Here is an 18,414-nt window from a genome sequence, read left to right as displayed (position 1 = left end):
ATTATCAAGTAATTATCCAGGAATTAGGCTACTTATAATCTGAAACAGTCTTCTAAAGTGAAAATATAAGGAACTTATTAGTAATTAATAAATAACTTTTAAATAGTTCTTCAGGAATTAATTAGAAGCTGGAACAGTATTCTAAAGTGACAACACAGGAAACCCATTAGTAATTAATAAATAATTATCAAATAATTACCTAGGAATTAGGCTACTTATAACCTGAAACAGTCTTCAAAAGTAAGAATATAAGGAACTTATTAGTAATTAATAAATAATTATTAGATAGTCCTTCAGGAATTACTTAGAACCGAAACAGTATTCTAAAGTGACAATATAGGGAACCCATTAGTAATTAATAAAGAATTACCACATACTTCTGACTCAAATCAAACCTACTGTAAAAAAAAAAAATATTAGCCTATATATATTAACGTAATCATCTAAACCTTTGTAAAATACACGACAATTACTTGCGACAAAGGCGAAGAGAAGTGAAAAAGGCAACAGTGGCAAGGAGGAACCAAAACTCCATCAGGTGACAGAATGGAGAAAAAAACCTTGGGAGAACCCAGACTCAGTGTGTCACGATTCCTGTCTTGTGTGGACTTTAGTTATTTCCTGTTCTGTGCCATGTTTTGTAGTCCTTTGTAGTTTTTCTTGTTTATAAGTTTCCCCAGGTGTTTCTGATTTACCACGCCCCCTTGTTCCCTCGTTTAGCTTGTTTGTCTGTGTATTTAAACCCCTGTGTTTCAGTTGTTGGGTGTCGGTCGATGTTTCACTGTAGCGTTGTTTCTAGTTCTGAGTTTTGTTCTGAGTTCCTGTTTCTGAGTTTCTTTGGTTTCCGTGGATTTCCCTTTTGTTTGTTTATTATCGTTATTAAATCTATTGTTTACTGCATTTGGATTCCTCCTTGCCTCCTCAACGTTACACAGTGTATGTGGCTACCGCAATATTGCTGGAACTTGAATGGGGCAAAAGAAGTTTAAAATGTATAAGAACTAAGTATAATAATAAGGTGTAATATACATGAGATGTTTTTGCTTATTTGCAGATCATAGCCTATAGGTAAATGTCTGCACTTAATTAGTTAATTAATAGTTCTTGAACCTTGATTAATAGATAATTAATAGTAGTTCTACAGGAGGCATGACAGAATTCATTAGCTATTGATTAACTAACTGATACTTAACACAATCATAAAATTATATTACATACTGATTAGTTAACACATCTTCCTTAGTAGTTAACAGTGATTTAAGTGTTAATAAAGAATTACCTATTAGTTCTTCATTAATTTCTTATTAGTTACGCAGTAAGTAAGATACAGTATTCTAAAGTGTTACCCATTTTTGTTTTGCTTTAAGCAGTCCGATATCTCTCTCAGACTGAAGCTGCCCGTCAGATCCACTGTCTAGGTGAGTGTGTTTCTAATAAAGAGCATTCAGAGCTCAATTAAAGACCTGTATTTGTGTTCATGCGCTTGCCATTTTTACATGATTTAAGAACATTTCATTAAAAAAGTACATTTTACATGCCATTTTGCTACCATACCTTTTTAAAAAGATGTAGTGTAGATTGTAGTGTAACTTTGTAAGCAAGAAGTCGACAGGACAGCTAAAAGTATGTATGAAGTGTAGACATAATGAATGTACAGATGAAGAAAGATTTCTGGTGAAGTGATTGCAAAAGTATTGTGATGTGTTCAGAAATACAAACAAAGGAGTGTTAATGCAGTTTAGTTTAAAGCTTTAATGCAGAACAACAATCAGGAACAGCAGCTCTTATATTTTCTCATACGCAGTTCCTAAACTCTCCTCTTTAACCCTGTGTGGCGACTCTGGCGAGCAAGACGAGGAGTGATGGTGAAAGACACCTTGGAGAAACATAGAGAAAAAGTTTCCAACAACGTGACTGGCCTCCATATTGGAGCAAATGAAAAACATTTTTTTTCACTACTCCTTAAATTTTGCTCAATTTGACCGGTTATGATTTTCTGACATACTGTTCAAGACAAGTTATTGGCCAAAATAGCAATTTGTAAAATGTTATGTTCACTTAAAGAAAACTTACTGTACAAGTATTCTTGCAGTATAAACTATACTGGACTAATAGTTTAGACCCTTCTGTGTGCATTTTCATAAACTAAAACATGTACTTGTATTAAAATAGTAAACTACTAGTATACTTATGTTCACTTGTAGTACAGATGTATTGCAAATGAGAAACCTAGCAGTGTACTTAAAGTTTACTACTACTGTTACACTTATAGTACACTTAAATGTATACTTTTATATTCTAAAAGTGGGCCAATTTAGTCCCAAGCAGTTTTGAAATAGTACACTTACAAGTTTACTTCAAGTACACATTGATATTAGTATACTTACTACATAAAGTATACTTAAAAATATACTTGAACATTACTTACTGTAAGTATACTTCATAAGGGTATGAACTAGGAGTGTAACGATACCCTCATGTCACGATTCGATACATATCACGATACTGAACTCACGATACAATATTTTTGCGATATTCCAAGACACATTAAACCAACATTTGGACAACAATATGAAAATACTGTGACCGTTACCAGTTTAGTCTAACACAGTAGGCTATATATCAGTACAGATAAATACAGATATACAGTGTCAGTATTTATGGATCAAGTGTTGCCAAAAAACAACATGGCATCATGACTTTTGCGTAAACATATACGCCACTTTCAAGTTAAGTGGTGTGTTATCTATACGAATTTTCAGCCATCCACGTGTATCCGCGTGTATGTCTACGCCGTTAAATGTCCGAGTGATTCCGTGTGTATGGACACGCCATCAAATGTACGAGCGAAACTAAGCAAAATGTAGATCTACATCTGGGGAGCGATCTTTTTTTTTCCTAGGATGGTAGGGGAAGACTCATAAATGCTATTAACCCCAGTGACGGGTAGGTTTAGGGACGGGGTTGGGGTAGGTCGTATATTTATATATACAGTAATAACGTTAAGTCAACGGCGTTCATAAACACGCTGAAAAGCGATTATTTGTGTTGATAGCACGCCAAAAATGGAAATACGAATTGGCGTGTCATACATATGCCATTTCATGAGATCAGCCTGCGAAAAAGATGCATCTAAAAGTTCTTCATTCATTGTTACTGTATAACTACAAAGTATTATTTTTTATTACTTTTGATAAATAAATGTTAAATAAAATTTCTCTTTTCAGAGTTCCTGCTCTAATCATGGAGGCAGCAGATACTTTATGTGAATCGCTCTTCTGCTGGCTGGAGAACCGAGAGGGATGTGCAGATACGCTGTTGGAACTGAAGCAAAAGCTGGAAGATGTTCCTCAGCACAGCAACATCGCTCGGGTGTTCAGAGCTGCGGCCGCAATATCTGCAGTAGCGGTTATCTTTGACTTCACAGGTCTGGCCTGGCCAATATTGTTTGGCACAGCGAGCTTTGTATCGAGCACTGCAGTCAGGCCCCCTGTCTCCAGCAGTACCGTTAATAAAGCTATAGAATTAATGAAAGAAGATGAGAAGGTTGGGACGAGCATTCAGGAGCAACTGCGGGATCTGAAGGATGAGTGTGGAGGAGCGCCGAATGCTGATGAGCTGGACTGTGAGGTGGTCACTCGACTCATGTGGGCTCTGGCCAGGAGGAGTAATACTCCCGTACCTCTAGACTTCCTCAGAGATTTCAACAAGGCCACGTTCTTTCGTCACTTAGCACCAGGTGGACTGGCTCCAGCCGAGGCCTCAGGCTTTATTTGCCGAGCTCTGGGACTCGATCGTTCCCCTGAGATCACGAGTAGCCTGAAGGTGTCGGCCAAAGAAATGATGGAGAACATTGGACGCATCGGCACTAAAGCTGCTAAAGCAGGATCAAGGGTATCAGCTTTCTTTCCTTAAGCATCCCATATTAAGAAAACTGCGACTTTGAAATTCTCTTTAAGTGTCTATTCAAGAGAACAATATGAAATATTCACTGCATTGCCCTAATAAAGCATGTTAGATGGGGATTTTCTGATTGTGACATTCTTTCTTTGTACAGGGTGCGACTGGCTTAGGAATCTCTCTGTATGACCTGATTGGCAATCTAGGAAACAGAAATCAGGACACAGAGACTGTGAAGTTCTTACAGGATTCAGCCAGGCAAATACTGGAAGGCCGACAAAAGCTAAAAGAACAGCTGGATGCAATGCAGTAGGATTTAATTTTCTAAAATGTTTAATTTCAACTAATTCATCTTTTTTGGCCAAAGCCAATATGTCTTGTATTTGTCTGAGATTGTACATTACTGCAATATTGAAAATGCAAACAAAATTGAATGTCTGAAGGTGACTGACTCACAGTGCAACTCTTCACATTACAGGGAAATCATCCAAAAACTGTTCCGAATGAAGAACCTCATCAAGAACTTGGGGGAATATTCTCTCTACATGACTCAAAATGAACGAAACATAATGAACTATTTCATAGGAACATATAAATACGACACAGACCGCACAGTTTTCTCCTGGCTTCAGACACAACCTAATAAGCTTGTATTTATGAATCTTCTACGATTATTTCTGGAGAGTGTGAATTATTTTCTGCAGCCATTGAGTAGGCCTAGCGGAGGTCATCTAGAAATTGTGTTTGTAGGTCATGGCACTATAGACGACAAGTTTATGCCGTCAGGTTTCCTGGTGCCCAAACCCAACATCAGAGACACCGTTCTCTACTCTCCGTGGAACTGCAGAATTGACTCCAACGCTGCATTTGCAATCGCTCAGGGGAGCATATACGTTACAAACAGACAGTTTTATCATCCGCATGCTGATAGGATCAGGGCTTACTGTGAGCCGTACCCTTTGCCACGTCGCTGGAACAACATGAGAGCATCTCCCTGCGACACCCCATTGATCCTTCTAGCCCCTATTACCCTTGAAGATGAAGCATGGACGCCTTTTTACCGGTTATGGCAGAACAGAAGCATGGAAATAGATGACCGTGTTATTATTCCATATGTTGTCCCAGAATATTGTGTAAATGCATTCGGAGAGATCCCCCTGTACATATTCATATTTGCGGCATCATTTATACTCGCCTGTTATGGTAAAACAGCTACTGTGCACCTGGCTGCTTGTTTGAGCCGACGTTCAGGAAATCCAGAAAGGCCAGAAGAGTGGCTGAGACAGTACGCCTACACAATTGATGGAACGGGTATGACTGTGAGCATGGATGACAGGAACATGAACACTGAGTTATACCGAGCCTTTAGATCAATGTTTGACACAAACCGTAGATAAACCTCCTGAACTGATCTGGGTCAGTCCTGATGTGTAGTGAACACAGGGCTGGAGACGGACCCGGAGCAGGTTAATGCCGAGACCAGACCATTTCTCTCATGGTAAAAAGAACTTATATAAAAGAAGTGACAGTTTTAGTCTTTCAATCCCATCATATTAACTACTGACATGTTTCAACCGCAACATAAAGATAAATATCAAATTATTGTGCTATGTTAATTCCAACTGTAACATTATGGCATTGCATTATGGTTTGCATTTAAACAAACATGAAATATTTCAGTTGATTTTTTTTGTACTTTTCTATATCCAATTAAATTAAATTCATGTTTACTTTTCATTTAATTTGCTCTCTGTGTTTTATAGAGATCACACAACTATAACAATAACAACATAGAGAAACAATATCATTGGAATCAGTTTCAGAACGATTTTAGCTGATGAACGATAAAAACATTGGCAACCAATCAGAATCCATCGTGCAGTAACGAAATCAAGCATTTAAAGAGACAGGCACGCTTTTAACAAACAACGATATCATCCGCTGGTGTCGATGCTAATATAGTTATATATATATTAATTGTTCTTGGTGTGAACGGGCCCTTACACCATTCCATGACAACACTCATACATTAATAAACTTATTATAAATCATTTGCAAATGTTGGTTAATTCATAGTTTATTAATAGTCTCGTTAACACATTGCCCGATTATATACAAATAGTGAGTTCTTCAATCATTGTTCCTATAATTAACAAATCCGTTTAATTAGCTCAAATGTAAAGACTTAGATAATGGGTTTTCATCCTTTGTTAAGAGATTGTTTCTGATGTATTTTAAACAATGTATTAAAGCAGTTGTTAACATCAATCAAAACATCAAGAAGTAATTAAAGGAGCATTTCACCCATTGCAACATTAATCTTTATTGAAAGTGGATCATATTTGTAGTCAAAATGTAAAAGAATTTTTGAATTTGGTGCCCTCTTGACCGAGAAGACAGAAAATAACCAAGGGGCGCATTTGTATGAAAGACTACAGGTCCCACAATGCACCACATTGCACAGCTCTGCAAGCCACACCCACTAAACACAGAAATCACTCTTCCATCTACAAGGCTGGAGTTTGAAATTCATTTCACACAAAATGTCTAGTTGGCTGTGGCGAGCAGGACGATCGAGGGCGAGGGACGTAAGAGGACGCGCGAGGCCGGTGGCATGAGTGATAATGAAAGACACCTGTGAGGCGCGCGCCGGTCTCGCAGAGAAGCGAAAGCATAAAACGGGGAGCGACGACGGCAGATCGAGAGAGAGAAACAGGCCTGATTTCATTATGTGTTTTGTTTCTGTGGTGTGTAACGTTACATCAGACGTCAATGAGGGGCTGCTCTGCTGGCTTATATTTTCGTTTTGTATTTGTTCATTTTACTATTAAAGTGTTTACTATATAATAATAGGATTAAAGCACATCATTATGTGTCCTATTTTTATTCTTTTAATTACATTTTAAATCTATTTTTAATCAATCTATTTTCTTATTCTTAATACATTATTTGTTGTAAACCCTTTTTATGTAAAGCACTTTGAATTACCATCGTGTATGAAGTGTGCTATATTAATAAACTTGTCTTGCCTTGACTTTTGTGTGACTGAATCTAGTGAGAAATATTTAGCCCTAATAAAACACTAATTATGGACCCATTACTATTTTTAAATTTGACCTTTTTTTTGGATCAAAATACACAAAAGTGATTTACACAATTACTCTCTCTCTCTCTCACACACATTCGATTCTTATTTTAGAATTCTGCAGTAGTTTTAACTCCTAAACTAAACTATACTGAAGCTTTTACTTTAAAAAAATGATTTATGCACATTGGGTTCGGGTAAGGAGTGATTGGGAATCAGTCCATATTTAGAGACCTGAGGAGACCTCTGTGCGGCTCTTAAAGTGACAGCAGCCTAATAAACACACTATTGTGGGTTATTCGCTCAGCAAACGTCAACGCTCCGATTGGTTTTAGGTCGATCCAATTGAACCCAGGGGCATTTAAGCAACATCCATTGGTGACGCCCCTTTGTAAATGAGCAGTCAATGAACCTTCCCCAGACACACTCTGTTACACCTGAGAAGGGTGTATGCAATACGATTCAATTTCTATGCAATATCCCAAAATGCACATAATATAATTGAATGGACACACATTTTCATCAACATATAAAACTGGTGAACATCTGAATGCATCAGTGCAGGAGTGTAACAACCACTTGAGTGAGTCAGTGCACAACGCCACACACACTAAAAAGCTCTTATTTTAATATAATTTGACAGGTTCAGCGTAAAACACATTCATAGAAGACAGAAAAGCACATGAATATGAACAGATCTACAGCTATAAAAGAGAGTAAATGAGCAGAGAAAAAACATCTCAGACTCATTAACAGTCAAAGACACACACTTTTGACACTGTGACAGCACAAACTGAGTGTCTCAAACAGGTCCTTGCGCTGATGTCATCAGTGGTGTGCGGCTGCCTGTGAGTTGTAGACGGGCGGCAGGACTCTGCGCGAGTTGGCCTTCACCCACGGGTGCTCGATCACACTCCTGAGCGGCAGACGCATGGAGGGACTGTGGCGGAGCAGCTTCGAGATCAGATCGCGGGCGCCGTCAGAGACCACTTTAGGAAACTGCAGATCCACCTAACAAACACACACGAGAAACTCGACGTCAACAGGGCATTCAACAAACATGGATGGCAAAGTTACAAAATAATAAAATAACAGTCCAGAATATTCTGCATTCTCAAAAACTTCAAAATAACAAAACTTAAGAATTTGAACTCCTGAGATTTCTCATGAAATAACCACAAAATTAGTCAAAAAAAATAAAATAAAAAATAAATAAATAAATAAAAGTATTGGGTCATTCAAAATAAAACATATTACATATTACCAATATGTGCACGGGTTCTTTGAAGTGACACCAACAATAACGTAAACAATTGCATGACGTGACAGAAATTTTATTTAAAACCATTTTAAAATCATTTACAAAAACAAATAGATAGCCAATCTGAAATGTTATAATTCTGACTTTAAGAACAACTGCATGAAAATATTTGAGAACTTGAGAATTTGCACATTTCCTTAATTTCTAACTTTAAAAATATTTTGTATTCTTAAATTAAAAACCTAGATAAAACAATTAAAATATCTGAAAATAATTTCTTAAAATCTATCAATAACCTCCAATTTGACTGGACCCAAAAGTTTGTTTAAAGGTTCTCAAAGCGATCCTGGGTGTTGACGTTCGAATATTTTCAAACAAATCGGAGCTAGACCCTCCCTCCTCCGCATCTCATCTCCTCCCCCTCCCTTCCGTGCTTCCTGAAATAATTGTGAACGTGCATAGTTCTAGCTAATTATATCCTTGTGTGGGTTTGGCGAACATAAGCGTCAAATTAGAAGAAAAAAAAACAACATTTTAACGTTACCCACCTGTCAAGCAAAAACAGAGCAACCTGAATGTCGGACTGGAAGCCCTTCTGCCGCCGGAGTTCTCGCCATCGTTCAAAAGCTTTGCTACCGATGTAAATTCGGAACTTCGCACGTTCTTTATCCGACTCCTTCTTCTTTTTAATTTGTTCCTCAGAACGACGTCTCTTTGGTCGTGTGTCGGTAATTTTTCAAACTTCCCTCTGATGCTTCGCTGCGCTCCTTCACACACACACCCTCTTCATGTGCTCGCGCACTAACCCCCCAGACCCACCCTCAGATACTTCTTGCCAGTGATTGGCTGGAACACTGTTTGTTAGGTTTCGTGGTCCGGGTGAGACATGATTGTTTTTGTTGCCGTTTGTGGAGCCTGTGGTGTCTACAGAGACCGCGTTTTTTTACAGTGTGTTTAGGGGACAGGCAGCTAGCCGATAGTGAGGAGACGTTTGATGTATGTGACAAAAAATGTTTTGGCCCCACATCGCTCAGAGAACCATTAATGAACTTTAAGATCAGTTAAATATGCATATATTATATTACTATTAATAAGGATGTGCACTTGTTCTCTAAAGTTGATGTTTTGTAACTGAAGTTAAATTTCTGCAAAGTTACAAGTCAAATGAGGACCTCATTTTAAATCTTATAATAATGTCAGTTTCTTGAGAAAAACTATTTTGTCATGAAAATGTAAAAGAGTTTGTTCATGCACTTGAGGAAATTAAGGATTTATCATAAAAAACTGCCATTTATATAATTTACCTCAAGTTTAAGTTAACATTTTCAAAACATTCAAACCCTTGAGGATTAGAACTTTAAAAGAAATGTTCTTAAATATCACCATACTGTCTTCATTGAGCCTGAGTCTTAACATATTACTCAGGATGAGCACAAGATCTCTGAAGTGGATGTGACTTTATGGACTAAAACTCCACAAAAACAAGTTAAAATGGGGCCTTCTGTTAAATTTATAAAATACTGTAATATAAACACATATTCCTATTAGTCAGGATGTGCATGTGTGCTCTAAAGATATATATATATATATATATATATAGTGGGACCAAAAAGTTTCTATTCAGCCACTGATTGTGCAAGTTCTCCTACTTAGAATAATGAGAGGTCTGTAATTTTCTTCATAGGTATACTTCAACTATGAGAGACAAAATGAAAAAACAAAAAACAATGCAGGAAATCACATTGTAGGATTTTTAAAGAATTTATTTTGTAAGTTATGGTGGAAAATAAGTATTTGTTCACCCGCAAACCAGCAAGATTTCTGGCTCTCCCAGACCTGTAACTTCTTGTTTAAGAAGCTCTTCTGTCCTCCACTCGTTCCCTGTATTATTGGCCCCTGTTTGAACCGTTATCTGTATAAAAGACAGCTGTCCACAGCCTTCGAGCTGTCACACTCCAAACTCAACCACGGCCAAGACCAAAGAGCTGTCGAAGGACACCAGGGAGAACATTGTAGACCTGCACCAGGCTGAGAAGAGTCAATCTACAATAGGCGAGCAGCTTAGTGTGGAAAACCAATTGTAAGAGAATGGAAGACATACAAGACCACTAATAATCTCCCTCAATCTGGGGCTCCACGCAAAATCATGATCATGAGAATAGTGAGCAAAAACCCCAGAACTACACAGAGGGCCCTGATGAATGACCTGCAGAGAGCTGGGACCACAGTAACACAGGCTACCATCAGTAACACACTAGAGCGAGAGGGACTGTAATCCTGCAGTGCCAGGCGTGCCCCCCTGCTTAAGACAGTACAGGTCCAGGCCCGTCTGAAGTTTGCCAGAGAGCATATGGATGATCCAGAAGAGGAATGGGAGAATATCATGAGGTCAGATGAAACCAAAATAGAACATTTCTGTAAAAAACTCAACTCGTCATGTTTGGAGGAGCAAGAATGCAGAGTTGCATCCCATAAACACCACACCTATTGCGAAGCATGAGGAGGAACCATCATGCTTGGAGGCTGTTTTTCTGCAAAGGGGACAGGAGAACTGATCCATGTTGAGGGAAGAATGAACGGGGCCATGTATTGTGAGATTTAGCCAAAACCGCCTTCCATCAGTGAGAGCCTTGAAGATGAAACATGGCTGGATTTCCCAGCACGACAATGATCCCAAACACACCGCCCGGGCAACGAAGGAAAAAGCATTTCAAGGTCCTGGGGTGGCCTAGCCCGTCTCCAGACCTCAACCACATAGAAAATTTGTTGAAGGTCCGTGTTGCCCGAAACATCCCTGCTCTAGAGGAGATCTGCATGGAGGAATGGGCCGAAACACCAGCTAACCTGCTGAAGACTTACAGGGAACCTTTGACCTCTGTCATTGCCAACAAAGGTTATGTTACAAAGTATTGAGTTGAATTTTTGTTATTGACCAAAGACTTATTTTCCACCATAATTTACAAATAAATTCTTTAAAAATAATTTAATTTATAAATTTTTAAATAGGAGTCAGAGTGTGTGTGTGTGGACAGACCTTGGTGATGCGCTTGTAGGTCTCGCTGTGGCTGGCCGTCTCGAACGGAGGGTTTCCCACCAGACACTCGTAGCACAGCACCCCGATACACCACAGGTCCACCTTCTCATCGTGTGTGTGTCCCTCGATCATCTCCGGCGGGAGGTAGTCCAGCGTGCCACACATGGTTCGGCGTCTGAAACACACACACACACGACCATGTTCAGGTGTGTGTGAAGCATGTCTTCTCTTCATCATCTACACGCTTTCATCATCAGGTCACACCCTCCGTCACCATGGCTTTAACTTCCACTTTACACACTCTAAGCTCTCCATGATCGTTTTCCCGAACACATTCACGGCCTTCCATCATTACATGATTTCAACATTTCTCTGATCCCTGACGTTATGATCCGAATCTTGTCATGTCTTATCAGTTTAATCATGTCACCTATTCAGTTTATCTGTATTGTTTCTTTGTCTCATATTGTGAAGTGACCTTGAGTTTGTAGAAAGGCATTCTGGGGTGTTCGTTACCGTAGCGACGGCGCATGGACGGACCAGCCGAAGTCTGCGATCTTGAGCTCTCCTCTGAAGCCCAGCAGGAGGTTCTCGGGCTTGATGTCTCGGTGGATGACCTTCTTTTCGTGACAGTAGTTCAGCGCGTCCGCCAGCTCCTCCATGTACTGGACACACAGGAGACCAGCGCCGACATCAGCGACACACAGATCATCAGAACCGCGAGCTTGATCAGGGCTGGAAGCTCGATTTGGTTCAAATCAGTTTAATCAAATTTCAATTCGAATATATAAATTTAAAATGTATGATCAAATCTATGCATATCGAATCAAAATTGATTTAAAAATGAGAATCAAACCGCAGCTGTTAGTCCCAATCAAGCGCATGTCATTGATCTTAAATTAGACACTAGGGCTTTGACTTTTGCCCAAAAATCATATTCGAAGTTCATTTGTTGGTTAATATTTTAATATTAATTATGAATATTTTGACCATTAATGCGTTGCGCTAGGGCTGGGCAAAGAGGGCTTAAGCCCTGAATGTTTTAAGGAAAGCCTAAGTTTAGGCATGTCTGTTGAACATCAGCCAATCAGATGCGTTCTGCGGCTGCCTGTACACGGAAAGAGCTTGAAGTGCTTGACTAACTAAACTAAACATTATTTATAGCCATTTTCTACTTGTTTGTATATGAACTGCTGTTGTAAAGTATACGCTTCATTCATAATGCTTCCTCTGCTGCAAGCCTGTGCACCTAAACACATTATTAAACGTTTAGAAAATCGTTTTTTTTAATTTGCGATTGATGCGCATGAGTGTTTGTGACTGTGGCGCTGGATCACTCACGGTGGCGGTGCGCTGGTCGTCGAAGCGTCCGCAGCGCTGGAGCTCCTTGTACATCTCTCCGCGCGGCGCGTACTCCAGAATCAGATACACACGCGTGTCGTCGCAGAAGTAGTTGTAGAACTGCAGGATATTTGGATGCCTGTACACACACACACACACGGATCATCTCCAACCAGTGTTAATTTCAAAACAACAAATAAAAAAATTTCACAGACGAAAGCAAGAGTATAACTACATTTTTTTGCATCACAAAAACGATGCCGGAAATCTCTTGACATGTTTGTCATCGAATAAACACTAGATATAAATATTCAGTAGGGACAATTTCAGAAGAGATCCAGCCAGAACGGATGGTAGATGTGCACATTTGAACTGTTGTCACGTGCTGATCTACCCAGCATGCACTTCATGCCTGTTTCATAAAACATTATCTCAAAAAAATAAATGCACACGTCTGTGAGAAAGAGAATAGCAGACATGTGGATCGATCTGAATAAGAGTGACAACACAAAAGAGTTGTATTCTGTAGTTTTCTGTGTACACACACACACACACCTGAGATGCGACTGGATCTCGATCTCTCTCCTCAGCTGATGCTCGACTCCTTCCTTCTCCATCTGAGTTTTGAACAGGACCTTCAGCGCCACGATGGCCTTCAGCTTACGGTCTCGCGCCAGATACACGTTCCCAAACTTGCCCTTTCCCAGCGGACGGCCGATGTGGAAGTCTTTTATGGAGAACTTCCTGGAACGGAAGTGATTATTAAACACACTGATGTTCTTCCTCAATGTTTTCCAGTAACATTACAAACAACTAAACGCTCTTAAATCAAGAAACATTGGATCAAGAATTGTACAAATCCATTTTCATATTCATACTATAATTTTAAAGTGAACTTACTTTGAGCTCGACTTGACAGGAACTCTCCCAGGACCTGAAAGAAGACTATATCTATCAAACAATCATTTAAACGATTAAACAATCACATGCAACAAAAATAGTGTTTTAGTTTGTGTTTATTAAGATCATTTATGATCAAACGGACTAAACAGTGTCACCGGCCAGACAATAAAGTATCTTTGAAGAAAGGTAAACCATCTTACATCCATATTGCACTCATCCACATCTTTATAAAGAAAGTTTGCTCGTGACACATTCTCAAGGTTTTACCTGAAATAGTGTGTGTGTCTGGATTCATCTCACCAGCAGTCTGAAACACACACACACACACACACAACATGAGCGTCAGACACACATCAGTGACGTAGAGCTGGAGAAGAGCACGTGATCTCTGTAATCTGCACTATGACTCGCTAAATGAATATAAATAACATGTTGTTGTTGTTGTTGTGTCACCTGTGTTTGCAGAGCTCTGGGTTCCCTGTTCTCTTTATTCTGATTAAAGAAACACAAACATCTCAAACTCAACACACACTGAACAGATAAAGCACTTCCATCAATGAAAATAAGACAACCGTGATAAAAAAAGGCACTTATATCAATAAAAATAAGATAGCTCACATATGGGAAACTTAACCAAACGAAATACAACTATTAACGTTACTATATGTCTGAGTTCATTTAGCAGTCGTAGTTTCACTCGCACAATCAATGGCGCTCAAAGAGCTTGATTTAATCCGGATCAATACCTCCGCTACACTGACATCTCCTACGCTTATAAATATATAAACATATACTGTAAATAAATGATCAATATGCGGTTATTATACCTGCATGATGAGGACTCCTCTGTTTTTGTGTCTGCGCCTCAGCTCTTCCGTTTAACCGCCTGGATTTAAAATGAAACCCAGCCGCTCTGCTATTGGCCCAACCGCCGTAAACGCCGTCGCTGATTGGCCTGTTAAAAAGAACATTCATTGGGCCGAGACCTGCCAATCACTTTGGCCCCGCCTCAAAGATTTTACACAAACAGCGGCAGACTGTACAGATCATATAATGTAAAACTGTGTGTGAAATTAAATATATATCTTTTTCCTGTGTATTTGTACCTGTTCTTAACATATATGTATATTACCGTGATTATATATGTAGTGAAATCCCATTTCCGACACATAAAAGAGAAAACAATGCTGTGACATATACATAATATATGACATAAAAGTCGAAAGTATAAGTCATTGTTTCAACATGAATAGTCATTACTTTATAATTATTACTTTTATTTGATTTTTTCAACAGTAAATGTAATCATTTTGACATTTTAAATCACAATGTTTTGTTACAATGCATTCAATTGATTTTCATGTTACAGAAATAGACGTCAATAAATATGTGTACAACTTCTTTGTATAAAATGTATATTATATCCTCAAAACTATAAAAGAATGAGAGGAGAACATGAGACCGTCTCGATCTGTCCAGCAAACTCTTCATCGAGTGTTTTCTTTTGCAGGGTCTTCATGTCCTGAAGAATCTCACACTGACTTCAGTGAAATGAACAGAAAGAACTCAAAGAGCGCTGGAAACACACTGTCACACACACATAATGATGAATTATGACTAATGCAGCTCCATTCAGAAGTAAAATGTCAATTTTCAATACATTTAAGTCGAGTCAAGTCTTTATTAATTCTTTATTAGTACTTTATTATTATCGCCTGGAATTCATTTAATATAGCAAAGCTTGTGTAGATATAATGCATTTATATTTTACAATCATGCATTTCTTGGACATAGGAAAGCTTACATAATACTTATAAATGGTTTTAAAGTGCCCTATTACACTATATTAAAGGCTCCTGATGTTGTTGAGTTTCATCCAAGATCAAACACACTTTATTTCCTCATAATCTCCACTGCAGCTTCAGCTCTTTCCTCTCTCTAAGCCCCGCCTCTCTGAGAGCTGCTCTGCTGTGATTGGTCAGGACTCAGGAAGCAAACGCTCATTATCATATCTTAATCACAGTGATACGAACGATGGCGTGGGTTTTACCGTATCAGTCTCAGAAAACAGCGTCATCTCGACACGAACAACACGAGCCGAACTCTTCCAGTCGCAGATACACTACAGTGTTTGAGGGCGGAGCTAAGAGACGCTGCTCAGCCAATCAACACCACAGGCTGCCATTATGCTAATGAGGTTCAAACCTACATAGGAAGTGAGATTGAATTACTGACGACTCGTTTCAGTTCAGAATCGATTCTTTCTTATCTTTTACATTTACAAACAGATGTAATACACACTGCATGAAATCTGAAAAAGCATAACAGGGCACTTTAATACTACAGAATAAAAATATGTAAGAAGAAGACGGACCTGCAGAGGCTGAATATGATCCAGTACGTCCAGCAGGGCCATTGCTGGAACACAAAGAAGGACAAACTGATGCAGGCGCTGGAGTGAGTGACCAGAGCTGAGCCGACGTTCAGGAAAACACCTCAGCCAATCAGAGACATTCAGGAGAACACCTCAGCCAATCAGAGACATTCGGGAGAACACCACAGCCAATCAGAGACATGCAGGAGAAACACCTCAGCCAATCAGAGACATTCGGGAGAACACCTCAGCCGATCAGAGACATTCGGGAGAACACCTCAGCCAATCAGAGACATTCGGGAGAACGTTCAAAGCGTTTGTTGCTCGAGGCGCTGGACTGCACACGTGACCGATGTAAGGATACACAGAAGAGCCTGATTACTGTTGAACATGGAGCTTCCCGAGAGAAATCCAACCAGCTCAATGAGGAACAGAGCCAGAGTCACCGACAGCGCCACCACCAGCCTGACACACACACACACACACACACACACACACACCAGCATCATTAAAGACCAACTGAATAAAAAACATTACATCCTGCAAAAAACATTTGCTACACTGTGTTATATTTCTATTCCTGTGTTGATATTTTCTTTACTTTTGTTCATATGAGCTGACAAATATAAATGTGGTTGTGAACTGGTGTGTGTGTGTGTGTGTGTGTGTGTGTGTGTGTGTGTTACCGTGTATCTTCTGTTCTGAACTGGTCCTCGGTGAAATCCAGTGGCAGACATGACTGGATGTTATTCTCCTGTAACACACACACTCTCTGAGTTCTGTCATTTGACTCCCTAAGCAGAAGCTGTGTGTGTGTGTGTGTGTGTGTGTGTCCTCACGCGAGACCAGAAGATGGTGATGATGATGACCAGGTGTGCGGAGAGTGTGAGGAAGCGCGCAGGAACGAGACTCTTCACCACCGACATCCCAATGCCTTCACATAAACACACACACACACACACACACACACACACACACACACACACACACACACACACACACACACACACACCGTATGAACAACAATAACAACACACATATAGATAAACACACCAACAGTAAAAACAACAAAACACATACATATAAACATATACACTCTTACAGTATGAACAACGACAACAACATCCATAACTCAAACACACACACACTCACACACACACACAATAACACTCATACAGTCCAGTACTTTCTCCACTAGTCGCGGTCTCGCTCTAAATATGTTCAAAACCTTATAAATGTGTGTTTGAGTTATTTACATGACATTTGTTACCTTTATTAGTCCATAATCAACTTTAGTGAAAAGAGATTTATTTACACTCACATCATCATGTTCAGCCACAGACGCGCATGTCCGCGTTACCACAGCAACGGCCTGAACTCCGCGCTGAGCTCATATCGCCTCCTGCCGGCGCGGAGTTACACACACACACACACACACACACACACACACACTGAAGGTGCATATTGTGCTTGTAGGCTTACTGTTTTCATTTTCCCCAATACAATTTTCCCTCCATTTTAAATTTTAAAATCTCAAAAAAATCTTTCTTGAATTCCCCCAAGGCGTATAGACTCACTGTATAGACACACACACTGTAAAGACACACTGCATCTTGGGACAGCTCTGGAAAAAAGCTACCAAAAGAACTCTGATTCATCAATGCATTGCACAGTTAAATTAAAGAATACATCAGGCAATGGCCATTTCTACGAGTTGACTAACAGGACATTCAAAATAGCTTCTATAGACCATTTCACAAGATGTAAACAACACTGGTCCAGAAGCACTTCCTGTTTCAGTTTGTAACTGTTTTCTTTATTTCACATGTAAAGAAAACATCTTAAAGATGCTTGTTTAAATTTTTGATTCAGTTTTAAATGTTCTGTAGGTTGTATTTTATCCCAGCTTTTATGTAGTGTTAAAAAACTGAAACAGGAAGTGCTTCTGGACCAGTGTTGTTTACATCTTGTGAAATGGTCTATAAATCTTTACACTTTTACAAACTTTCAACTTTTAGTCTTTAAAATGTTTTTACCTCATCAGAATGGTACACTCGGTGGCTTTCGTGGAGATGATCAGGGAAAGCTCAATTATACTCACACCTGATCATCACGGGTTAAAACATGAGGACATACAGAGCAATGTTTTGGAGAACTACAATCTGTAAATCACCATTACTCTTATAATGTCCATATATAGATATATAAAGTAAGTTATTATGAATGAAATACTCAGCTTATAAGGACATATGGAACACACAGCCCTGCTGAACTGTGTAATATCTATATTCAGGACTATACAGACATCTATAGTTTATATTCAACACTATTATTGATCTCCTGCATTCACAGCATTATATGAGAACTGAGCTGAACTGAACTGGACGATGACATCACGGTTTTCTCCAGAGTGGCGATATATATATATGAAGAGTTCAGATGCAAAAGCCTCTAAATGCCATTTGAAATTTTCTTCTTTAATGATGATTTTTTATCAAACTTGTATATTTAAGTTC

At 39.1% G+C, this 18,414-nt stretch overlaps 3 protein-coding genes across 5 annotated transcripts; 1 reads left to right on the top strand and 2 right to left on the bottom strand.

Moving 5' to 3' along the window:
* Nucleotides 1-3,230: 3,230 nt before the first annotated feature.
* LOC120465351 (uncharacterized) lies at nucleotides 3,231-6,935 on the top strand. Its single transcript, XM_089135153.1, has 3 exons — nucleotides 3,231-3,894; nucleotides 4,058-4,209; nucleotides 4,379-6,935. Exons 1-3 carry the CDS (start codon nucleotides 3,244-3,246, stop codon nucleotides 5,295-5,297), a joined length of 1,722 nt encoding a protein of 573 aa, XP_088991279.1. The 5' UTR covers nucleotides 3,231-3,243; the 3' UTR covers nucleotides 5,298-6,935.
* Nucleotides 6,936-7,591: 656 nt separating this feature from the next.
* aurkb (aurora kinase B) lies at nucleotides 7,592-14,466 on the bottom strand. 2 transcript variants are annotated; one of them, XM_039655128.2, is made up of 9 exons: nucleotides 14,352-14,466; nucleotides 13,978-14,016; nucleotides 13,792-13,831; nucleotides 13,522-13,555; nucleotides 13,177-13,365; nucleotides 12,622-12,760; nucleotides 11,797-11,945; nucleotides 11,281-11,455; nucleotides 7,592-7,996 (listed from the first exon to the last, which is right to left on the bottom strand). In XM_039655128.2, the coding sequence occupies exons 1-9, from the start codon at nucleotides 14,355-14,357 to the stop codon at nucleotides 7,814-7,816; spliced, it is 954 nt and encodes a 317-aa protein (XP_039511062.2). In that variant the 5' UTR covers nucleotides 14,358-14,466; the 3' UTR covers nucleotides 7,592-7,813. The 2 variants fall into 2 exon arrangements, with proteins under 2 accessions (XP_039511062.2, XP_088991280.1); XM_089135154.1 differs by lacking the exon at nucleotides 13,978-14,016 and having other exon boundaries at nucleotides 14,352-14,430.
* A 318-nt stretch (nucleotides 14,467-14,784) lies between these two features.
* On the bottom strand, nucleotides 14,785-17,863 carry tmem107 (transmembrane protein 107). Of its 2 annotated transcripts, none has more exons than XM_039655130.2 (6): nucleotides 17,220-17,857; nucleotides 16,738-16,832; nucleotides 16,585-16,652; nucleotides 16,263-16,363; nucleotides 15,899-15,995; nucleotides 14,785-15,111 (listed from the first exon to the last, which is right to left on the bottom strand). In XM_039655130.2, the coding sequence occupies exons 2-6, from the start codon at nucleotides 16,822-16,824 to the stop codon at nucleotides 15,057-15,059; spliced, it is 408 nt and encodes a 135-aa protein (XP_039511064.2). In that variant the 5' UTR covers nucleotides 16,825-16,832; nucleotides 17,220-17,857; the 3' UTR covers nucleotides 14,785-15,056. The 2 variants fall into 2 exon arrangements, with proteins under 2 accessions (XP_039511064.2, XP_088991281.1); XM_089135155.1 differs by lacking the exon at nucleotides 14,785-15,111 and adding an exon at nucleotides 15,557-15,729 and having other exon boundaries at nucleotides 17,220-17,863.
* Nucleotides 17,864-18,414: the final 551 nt, after the last annotated feature.

Source organism: Pimephales promelas, chromosome 9 (genome assembly GCF_988280905.1).
Source record: "Pimephales promelas chromosome 9, fPimPro1.hap1.1, whole genome shotgun sequence".
NCBI classification, from domain to species: domain Eukaryota; kingdom Metazoa; phylum Chordata; class Actinopteri; order Cypriniformes; family Leuciscidae; genus Pimephales; species Pimephales promelas.
The sequence above is the reverse complement of the archived record's forward strand: the minus strand, read 5'-3'. Positions and strand labels throughout refer to the sequence as shown.